We start from the raw sequence: 11,085 nt of genomic DNA, 5'->3' as shown, positions 1-11,085 counted from the left end.
TGTACAATGATCAGTCACTTCATACAGGTGTGATTTTTTATAAGATATAATTTGTAATGCTTTACTGGGTGATCATGACACTCATTTAGTTATTGTTGTTGTTGTTGTTGTTGTTGTTGATCTCATTCAATCATACAATATTGATCAAGTATGTATGTATGCAGATGAGAGAGAGAGAGAGAGAGAGAGAGAGAGAGAGAGAGAGAGACACCGTCTCCACACCTGAGCGCAAAACTTTCTTAAGCTGCGCACTTCTTAAGCTGCGCGCAGCTTAAAGCTTGAGTTTTTAGACAGCTGGTGGATGGAAATTAAGCTCCACCTCCGCGGAAGACTTGAGCGGAGGAGAGCGTTTCCGGGAATCTGGCCGTCGCGCAAGTATTCGGCGGAGGTGGAGCTTAATTTCCATCCACCAGCTGTCTAAAAACTCAAGCTTTAAGCTACGCGCAGCCGAGAACGTGCGCAGCTCTTTCGACCGTCTGGCAGCACCTAGAGAGAGGTGTAGTCTCGGCTGGTATAGTGACGCAAGATCCGGGGCTGAGGAGGAGAGACCTTTAAGAAAACAGATCTACACGCTGACAACCAGCTTGTTAGCGTCGCTCGGCTAGCTTGTAGATCCACTCTCCCGCGGCACCGCAGTACGACGCAGCACAAAGCAGGCTCCAGTGGAACTGTACGCGCCACGTAGGCAGAACCAGCAAGCTGCAGCAAAAAGCCTACAAGTTTACAGTGGAAGAAGAAAAGTGCAACGTTTTCTATGTGCATGAAGATAGAGCTGTAGTGTCCGTGTAGGTTAGATCTTTTAGGTGTAGGTGTAGGTGTAGATCAGACGGAGAATAAGAACCTGCCTGGGGCTGAAGAAGTTCTCAAAGAAAAAGTTCGTCTATTCCTGCAAAACTTGTCCAGCCAGGTGTGTTGTGTTTTAAGGAGACTGCAGAAACAATGGTGAAGGTAAAAACCAAACTGCTGTGCTAATGTTATATCCTCATGTTCCTTGACCCTGTTTTTGTTGACAATAATTATTAGCATTGTCTTTTTATTCTAACGATTATCGCATGCTGGGCGAGTTAATGAGCGAAGCCTTTATGTCCTCGATAAAATAAATCTTTGACAGACTTGACAGTCACATCCAATAGTGAACTTGAAGTAGCCTAATGTTATCTAATATCGGCTAGTACTCTAGACCCACTAATGTAAATGTGGGTTAACAGACACGTAACGTACTAACGTGCTGATAACGTTGCCAACTTGTCGCATGCAGTGATGGGAGAAGTTCTCACTTTTTTCTTTCTTTCTATTATGTTTAAATAAAAGTACTAAGTAGCTATACCACCATGTAGCAACACGTACGCGTACAAATAGTCAAAGATAGGCCTACTTGAGTAAAAGTAGGCTACAGATATTGGCATTGGCAAAATAGTTACAGTGCCAAGCATAAAGTAGGCCATCATAATTGGACTGTAATAAAATAAAATGAACGTGCTGTTCATCCCTTAATGTTGCAGTTGCCAGTTGGTAAAGGTGGGGCTGATTTTAATTGGACTATAGGCTACTTTTTGTGCTGCTGATTAGAGCCTATACATACAAAATCAGTATCACTTAATGTATGTTGTTTTGTAGCAATTTAATTCGCACAGTAAACTAGCCTACTATACTAAAGGTGTTTAATTGTCATTTCCTCCAGTGATTATGTAAAGTAATGTAGGCTAAATGCACATGACTGCTGGTAAAGGCATAATGTAGGCTACATATGGCATGATGTATACCTTGAAGAAGTAGGCCAGTCACTAAAGTAAAAGTATCCACAGTGTAAACAATACTTGGTTTAATTACATTAAACGTATTGCAGTCAAAATCTTGAGTCAAAGTACAATACATATTAGTATCCAAAGTGTAAAAGTAGTAATTATGCAGAATGCTCATTCAGAATCATATCAATCAATCAATCGATGCTTTATTTCAGACCCAGGGAGATCCATGTCACAATACATATAAAACAGTACAAATCACACAAAGTACAGAATAAAATAAAACAATAATATACAGTTTTTCAATTTCTAACATGCAGACAAGTGCTTCCACAATTTGTAAGATAATCTATACAAACTGTATGAGGGTTAGTCACAGCAGTAATGATGTCATTTTCTGACTCGGTTGCTCTGCACATACATTTATAGATCAAGTTTCTTAAAACTTCAGGGGAAGTTGGAACCCCGACACTTGCACACATATGGCTAGCACTGGAGCTCCTAGTAGCAGCCTCATACTATCATTATACTCCACCTTGAGTTTTCTCATGCTCTCTTGCTTATACCGACAACACAAATGAGCAGTATACAAGGATGTGCACTATGCCTTAAAAAGTGCATTTTCACAGGTACAGAACACATGCTGAACTTGTGACACAGTGTATAATTGCTTGAGCACACAGCAGCTTTCTATACATGTTATTGTCATGTCATGTTATTGACTATAAATATACCGTAGTCATGTGTTGTTGAGGAAAAACTGCATGTGCCTACTGTATACAGGAAAATATGTCTGATGCAAGCACGTGGCTACCTCAAATGTAAAAAAAAAAAGTAGCCTATGCCTACATTGTTTGAACATTCATGGTACAATACACCCCCCCTTAATCCTCTTTGTTTGTGGGATGTAAGGCCTAGGTACAATACGGTATATCACTAATCTATCAGACCTAAATGTACCCTTCAATTCTTGATTATGCCCAAAATGACTGGCTATAGCAAGAGCGTTCAAGCATATTCTTGTCATACATACTTTACATTACTTAGACCATTTTACAAATTGTTTATTATCTAACATTTTGGAAAGAATAGGCAATTTAACACAGATGTGCCCACTGTTCCTGTTACCCAACCAATATGTCATTACATTCACTATTTCACTTAAAACAGGCTACAATATGACTTCTCAACATGGGGTTCTTTGGACCTCCAGGGGTTTTCGATGGGGTTCCAGAGCCCACTTGAAAATCTCAAAAGTGTTTGTGGCCCACCCATCAGCCATTCGGCTGCCGTGTTAAGTGGTTAGATGGGGGTCAGAAATGTATTTAGAGAGCACGTTGAACTTGTTTAGAAAGATCCTAGGTTCTCTGTTTACCTGGTATCCTATAGTTTTAAATATACAGATACAAAATGCTATTTAGATAGCATGTTGTTTAGACAGATGCTAGGTCCTCGGTTTACCTGGTGTGCTACCTGGTATCCCAGTCTCTCTGACTGAGGCCCTACACAGTTCTCTCTGTCTGCGCTCTTATGTATGTGACAGTTTAGCGTGTTTATTGACTATATTTCAATAAACAGTCTCTCTGAATAAGAACACATTGTCAACTGTGTGTTTTGTCAGAACGCCAACAATGTGAGTGCCGAGAGTCAGCCTGGAACGACCGCAGTGGGAGAGGAGCAGGAGTCTGCTGGGACTGACACGATGACAGCAAGTAACACAGCAGGTAACCTGATCACAATTATTTTAGATCATTTTGAATAATTATCATAATAATAATCACATTATGATTATGTGTCAATCAACTGAAATGTAACTATCGTGACAGCCCTGCCTACACACTGTGAGCTGCTTGTTATTTTTACATGCTGCTTTATTATTTGTAAGTGCTTCTAAGGCGGGGAGGGTGCGTCTCTCTGGAGAAAGTTGCAGCCTGTTGCTATTTCAGAAACTGTCATGGGAATGTTTGTTTGTGCAACCTCTTCTTGCAAACTGTACGTTGTGACATGCGGGAGACATTTTGCATCATTGAGAGTTTTGTCCAGACTGCAGGCAAATTGGATTTGTCTCAAATATGATATTTAGGGCCGACTGTCCACACTGTTATTAAGGACTGACTGACTGACATAATGTGCTAGTTTTCAAAACTATTCCAAATGAGTTACATTGGCTATTTGCAAATATCCGATCACAAACGTGTCACAATGCGAGGCATTGGCTAGTCAGAATTTGACCAATTTCTGCAAACACTGGATTACCATGACAAAGAGGCTCTGCCTGTCTCGCTGCCTATACATTTGCACAAAGACACGCACGCATGTGATTATATATATATATATATATATATATATATATATATATATATATATATATATATATATATATTTTTTTCTATTCTTTTCTTTTTTTTTTATGGTAATAGATACTACTACTACTATACTAATAATAATGATGTTTGTTTCAGACGTAGGGAAGGAGCACCCAGAGGTGCAGCCCGGCATGGTGTGGCGTGTTACCGGAGGCCTCTTCAACGTCACCAAAGGTGTGGTGGGAGCGGCAGTGGGGGGCGTGGTCTGGGTGGGCGGCAAGAGCCTGGAGCTGACCAAGTCGGCCGTCACCAGTGTGCCCTCCATGGGCGTGGGCCTGGTCAAAGGGGGCGTGTCTGCCGTGGCCGGGGGAGTGTCCAGTGTGGGCTCAACGGTCGCCAGCAAAGTCCCGTTCAAGTCCAAGAGGAAGGACAAAGCCGAGTGAAGAGGATTTATAAGCCAAATTTGTGCTCCGTTGGACGACGGGGCCGTGTGGCAAAAATAGCCAACGTGCAAGTTTAAGTCGGCTATTTTTGTCACGCGACAGAGTATGAATCGGGTTCCACGATGTTGATGACGGCGGACATGTAGTCTCTCAAGCCAGGCGACTCTTCCGCAATCTTCGAATGCTACGGAGAGTCTGTAACTCCTCCGCCTCCTGGAAGTCGCGAACGGAAGCTGTCATCCGTTTGCCATTTCCGTTTCACAAACACATAGTTCATGATATCTTTCAAATATATATTTTTTGATTTCCATTTCTGCTCAGCAGCAAGCTATATACGCTAATTTACAGTTTACAGAAGGACTTATTTACGCGACTGCAAAGACGAAGCAGAAGTGTGTGTGTGTTGAGGTGGGGGGCGGAAAATCCGCAGTAGATTCTTTCTTTCGGATTTTCTGCAAAGCATTTGAAAATTGTGTGAGCCAGCAGTCTGTCTGGAGAGACTAATGGACTGTTTCTCAACATCGGCTCTGGGGACCACCAGAGGTCCAAATGGATCCTTACCTGTCTGTAGCGTACTATATAAATGTAGACTCTCAGATCTCTCTAATCACTGAGGAGTTTAACTGTGTTGTGTAGTAGACTGGGGTTCCCGGTTTAGTTTAGTTCAGTTATTCAGTGAACTCAATTAAACGTTTTATCTGTGGGACCCCAAATATACACTGAGTGTACCAATTGCACCAAATGGACGGCCATGCAAGAGTTGCAGACCCATAAGGGTCCATTTGGACCCCTGGTGGTTCCTGGACCCGACGTTGAGAACCAGTGGACTAAAGGACATTGTGGATCCAACCCTGAGCCAAAGAAAGAGGAAGTTTTCAAAGTTTCAAATGGACCGTTGGTCTGCTGGGACTATATTCACAGTGCTTCAACCTTTACCTTGTGTGCTTTAAGTTCTCTCGTTTCTTGAAAGAAATAGAATTGTTTTTCTTTTTTAATTGTCTCAGTGTTTGAAGCAACAGGTTTGTGTATGTGTGTGTGTGTGTGTGTGTGTGGGGGGGGGGGGGGGGCTGGGATATTAGGGACAATCACAATCACATCACAATATCTTTGACCAAATACCTCAAAAAGAACATTGTGACATTGACGATAATTTGAGATTTATTTTTAATATTTCAGAAATTGTGCTGAAAAATAGACGCTAAAAATTGACCATCTACAAGCTCAAATCGTGACTCATTGTGAGCTTGTAGATTGGTTATTTTTAAACATTTTGGGAAGTTTAAGATAAGGCTAGAAAGGACAACACATCCATATCGGCCTTGGGATGAACTTGACCTTTTAAGCCGTATGTTATGCTTTGTTTAGCTGATCTACAAGCTCACAACAAGTCATCACAAGCTTGTAAATTGGCTAAATTCACTATTGTTTTAATTTTTTTCTTTATTTTTCCAAAATAGTGATGCCAGGTTGAAGGTATTCTCTAGAACAGATTCTGAGCTACCGGTATGCTACTGAATCTGTCAGCAGTACCATTCAGAAGGTGTATACATTGTTGAAAACATAGGCGCCCCACAGGAAGTGGAGGGCTGAGGGCGGGCCAAACAGGCCAACATCCCATTCTATTGAGGCCTGTCCAAGCATCGATATTAAAAAAATAGATGCCTCATTTGGCATTGCAGTTCGTTGGAGCCATATGTGTGCAAGAGGGGGCGGAAGTGAGCAGGAAGTGTGGAACATAGATATTAAAAAATAGATGCCTCATTGGCCGCTGCAGTTCGTTGGAGGCTGCGATGTGTGTTGAAGGAGGGGTGGAAGAATTTACACTGGGAGAGGAAGTATGTCGGAAGTGTGGAAGGCACCTTGTGTCACGCTGCCACTCAAGTGATTACTGGCCAATCAAAGCACATCTTTTCCGGGACTTACAGACCCGAACATGCGCTCTGTGACGCACGCTCATGCTGCCGCGGGGCTTCGCAAGGAATCTCGGAAAGCTTGCCAATGCAATCACGCATTGCCATCGCCTGCCGTTGCCACCATGCTGCCTTCCGTTGAGATACAGACGCCCCAGAGCCGGAACAGGCGTCTACCTTTATACTGTACGTCTTGTGTCCAAGCCCCCAGAAAGGCTTGCCAATGTTGAAGCTGCGAGACGTAGCGGTGAAAGCTGGAACTACAGGCCGGCCCCTGAATTTAGAGGAAATCCCGCGCCGCTGGGGTTTAACATTGAGTGCTTGTTTGCACCAACAGTTGGTGGTCAAATGCGGAAGTAGAGCGTTCTTCCGGGTGCTTCAAAATGCCACTGAGTAACTTCTATTGAAATGAATAGGGGCCCAGGGGGGCGGGGCTGTCCGCCTTCTATCCTTTATAACTCTATGGGCCTGTCACCAGAGGCAAATTCAAAGAAAACAGACAGCAGAGGGTGCTGTCTTTCCTTTTTTATGCCAATGGATTCCCAGATTTGGTTGAAGGTAGTTCTGCATCCTTATAACGCATTCTGAAAGAAACCTCCGATCAATGTTACAGCTCAAAGGTTTAGTTTTCTATGATCAATATACTTTCACTCACTTTTTAAATTGCACAACATCAGAATGCTGAAGTAAGATTTCAATAAATCATTGTGAGACCTTTTAAAAGCCTCTACTGTAGATTTTCGAGTGGCTAGGGCAAAGTGTCCTACACATCAGAATTCTTATTAAGTATTATTTTAACAATTTGTACTGTTGCAAAATATAGCATACTCAAAGGCTGAGACAAAAGTTGAATTACCATTTTAAAAAGAGACATTTATGTAATTTAGAATTGAGCCGTTCTCTGTATGAATTCCAATATATTTCATGAAACCCAGATCTATTTATTGAAGGGCAAGTTTCTCTGTTTCGCTGTCTGCTGACAAGTTTTTATTTTCAATGTTTGTGAACATTTATAATGAATTTTAGCATTTCAATGCAACATTTGAACGGAGGTGAATGTCTTCTACGTTTTTACTTATATCAATAAAGTGATTTGAGAAGTTTCTTCTAGCGTTGTGTGTTAAGTGCACTGGTTCTCAACGTGCCATCCTTGAGGGGTCTCCAGGGGGTCCCTCTGCTAAATGATTGACAGTTTTGTTCCAATGGAGTCTGTAACTCTTGAGCGTACACATGGAACCAAATGGACCCTTACAGGTCTGGAACTGTAAGTGTACAAATGGACCCATAAGCTGCAGTTGTCTCAACTTCAAGAGTTAAGACACCCTGCAATAATGTTTTTTTTATGCTGGCAAAAACAAACTCCCCCTTGATTGGGGTTGAGAATCACTGATCTGGTGGGAAGTACATAATCATTGGATTTATATCTAATTGAAGGTGTTTGTATTCACACAGCAGAGAGAGACGAGTAAACAAAATATTGTTCATTCAATCATAAGGGTGACAGTGTTCTAAAGCTGCCAGATGCTTGTTGCCAAGAAACGGTGACAATGTGCCCTTGGGCAACAGGTTTGACCCAAGAGGGGGGTTCCCAGTGGGCACATGAACACAATAAAATCCTATAGTGTTAGTGATATTATTTTTTTTAAACAAAAAGTTGGGTCTCTCCAGCTCTATAACGAACAGAAAATAAATTATACAATATTGTAGGAGTGCAGGTGCAGAGAGTGAAAAGACAGTAATGGTTGATCCCAAGTAGACAGATTTTTTTTTTTAAAAGACCTGTCGCACAGATAATTCAAGTCAACCAAGGCAATAACACCTATGCATTGATGGAAATACTGCCTCTGGTAAGTACTACAAACTATTAAAAACGTGGGCTGGAATGCAATGAATTATAACTGTACTTAACTGTTCTGTGTGTGTGTGTGTGTTCATTTTTCAGGAAATATATATATTTATTTTCTTGACATTTAGAAAACCTTATATTTTTTAAACAATACAATACTGCCTCATCAAAGTTGGTATTGTGACTTTATATTGTGTCAATTGGACAATTACTTGCATGAGAGGGGGAGAGGTGGTGGAGTAAAGTTAGCTGCTTTAGCAACCAGTCTGAGGGTCCAATGGAGTTAAGAGGTTGTCTGAAGCGTTTTTTAATACTTTTCATTGGTTCGATATTTATTTAACCAACTCACATATGTAAAGGGTGTTCAACAGCATTGATTTATGACAAAAACCTAAAAAATGGAGATAGGTGGTTTCCTTCCGACAGCGACAATTTGGAAAACAAGAAAAGAAATAGGTGTCATTGAGAGCTCTAAACCAAACAGACATACAAATAGACAGACCACAATATCAAAATCAGTTTAATAAAAAATCAGACACACAGACATTGTTTTGGTAATGTGGTATAAAAAACTGAAATAAGTAATATACAGGCCAATAAAACACTGCTAAAACGCATGTGTTCACTCCAGTATAGTTCCCTTCAAAACAAGAGAAAAGACAAAGCAGGCAACCAATCGGAAGCGAGCGGTGGTCTGAATGAACTGAGCGTGGCCAGTTTGACAAACTGTGAAGAACCCATATAATTATACAGGTTGTGGTAACACAACCTCAATAATTTAACTTAAGGAATAAAACTATATTATGTAAGATAGTAACTAAGTCACTGAATGGACAATTTTACCACACTGTTCTACAGCAAGAATAACATTCAACCATAAGCCAGAAGACGAGATGCATGTCATCACTGTCAGGTAGAAACCTTGTATGTCCAAAACCCTTTCTTTTCAGGGAATGCCCAAAAGGAAATGTCCTATGGATCTAATTATTTAGTCACAAGCTCTTGTTAATACATTTCATTGGTTCAATAAACATGAAACCAGCCAGACTTAACCACTGTCAACCTGGCATCCCCATTTTGGGCAAGAGTTTTGAAAGATTTTCAAAAAATAGTGAAAATAGCAGATCTGCAAGCTCACAACTTATGAGCTTATAGGTTTGCTATTTTTGTTACTTTTGCGTGGCACTGTCAGGTGACAAGGTATAAATCAGGGCTCTAATTTATGAAAAACATGAAAAAGTTGAAATATGGTCATACAGTACAAGGTTTCTGCCCGACAGTGACAATACATTACAAAGCAGATACAGTGTTATAATATACACAACACAATAGCATCAACAATAGCGAACAGCAATATGCATTTGATGTATTACCAATGTTGTTCTTATTTACTGTAAATCAGTTTGTATACTTCTTTCATTCAACCTGGCGTCCCTACTTTGGGCATGTCATTATAGTCGAACATGTTCAAATTGCTCATCATTGTACAGTGAGCTTGTAGATCAGCTTTGGTCCTTACACAACATGAGCGTTTATAATTAATTTGCCTGTTGTATTTGTCATAAATGAATGAGGTTTTGACGTTGTAGATTGAAGTAAAAAAAGAATAAAGAAAATCATCTAACTGGGACTTGTTGAAATTAAGAAGGTTGAGAATATTTCTCACGTTTCTATCTTCCTGTCTAAATGGTGTCCAAAATTGTCTCTTTATGCAAACCACACAATATAATATATCCACACTCTCACTCTGTACAAAACATGTCCTATAACAGACTGTTATTAACAGTAGTTCTCAAACATTGCCATGCCATGAACCTCCAAATGAACGTGATTTCGCCAGCAAGCCGAGTCCACATCTGAAAGATGTTGTGCCAGGGAAATACAGGTGCCAGCCGGAAATACAAGCTTGTAGAACGGCTATTTTCAAAATACAAAATAGGGTTAAAGTGCCTAAACTGATTTTAATACATTATGAACTCCTTTTGCTGGGGACCCTCCTCCTGGAACCCCCCCCAAAGGACCCCTGGGGGTCCCCGGACCCCACTTTGAGAAGCACTGTCCTATAATGATCAGCTGACAGTTGTGTGAGAACAGGTCCAACTCCCGCTGAGGTATCACAACGAACGGTGAAATGTCATCAGACACACCTAGTCATGAGATCCAAATTGAGCTTATGTCCATAGCAGGCTGTTTACCAACTGTGTGTGTGTGTGTGTGTGTGTGTGTGTGTGTGTGTGTGTGTGTGTGTGTGTGTGTGTGTGTGTGTGTGTGTGTGTGTGTGTGTGTGTGTGTGTGTGTGTGTGTGTGTGTGTGTGTGTGTGTGTGTGTGTGTGTACAAAATGTTCATAAACATATATTATATAATATATATAAGAGATTTTTATTTTCCTACAAAAATGTAAAAATAAAATAATGTCTTTTTTCATATGGCTACTACACGTATGTACACTATGTATAAATATCTGTGATGGGCCAGCACCTCAGGACGATACAGTCATCAGCTGTTCCTGTCCACCGACTTCCTTCTGAAATACAAGCAGAAGACAACAGGAATATGAGTCCAGGACTCTCAGCTGTCCTATACTGTCTGTCATTCTCAAGACTGAAAGAATGGACTTGAGGGTAGATGGAAAACAGATTCATATAAGCTTGTTTAAGCTTGTTTATAATCTTGTTTATTGTTTAACTAATGATATATAAAGTTTAGCAAATGCCACTGCTACTCTATTGGAGCCAACAACGTTTTATTTTGCCGTTTGGGGCAATAAATGTGCCGCTTATAATGTATGCAGAGAAACTTACAAGGTGCAAGATCAGAGAAGAGAAAATATCATG

At 40.7% G+C, this 11,085-nt stretch overlaps 2 protein-coding genes across 2 annotated transcripts in view; one reads left to right on the top strand and one right to left on the bottom strand.

Moving 5' to 3' along the window:
* Positions 1-543: 543 nt before the first annotated feature.
* LOC306929558 (transmembrane protein 263) lies at positions 544-7,508 on the top strand. The gene is made up of 3 exons (XM_079510142.1): positions 544-948; positions 3,367-3,469; positions 4,208-7,508. Exons 1-3 carry the CDS (start codon positions 940-942, stop codon positions 4,492-4,494), a joined length of 399 nt encoding a protein of 132 aa, XP_079366268.1. The 5' UTR covers positions 544-939; the 3' UTR covers positions 4,495-7,508.
* A 3,114-nt stretch (positions 7,509-10,622) lies between these two features.
* Positions 10,623-11,085, bottom strand: part of LOC306929547 (cryptochrome-1-like) — a 13,096-nt gene continuing 12,633 nt past the window's right edge. Inside the window, exon 14 of the mRNA XM_079510119.1 lies at positions 10,623-10,775. Coding sequence (XP_079366245.1) covers positions 10,731-10,775 — 45 coding nt within the window. The 3' untranslated portion in view covers positions 10,623-10,730. The remainder of the gene's footprint in view (positions 10,776-11,085) is intronic.

This window comes from Electrona antarctica (genome assembly GCF_951216825.1).
Source record: "Electrona antarctica genome assembly, chromosome: 9".
Classification (NCBI taxonomy): Eukaryota; Metazoa; Chordata; class Actinopteri; order Myctophiformes; family Myctophidae; genus Electrona; species Electrona antarctica.
The sequence above is the reverse complement of the archived record's forward strand: the minus strand, read 5'-3'. Positions and strand labels throughout refer to the sequence as shown.

Coding starts and splice junctions, on each gene's coding strand:
- LOC306929558 (XM_079510142.1), top strand. Junction 3,470..4,207: donor GACAGCAAGTAACACAGCAG/GTAACCTGATCA, acceptor TGTTTGTTTCAG/ACGTAGGGAAGGAGCACCCA.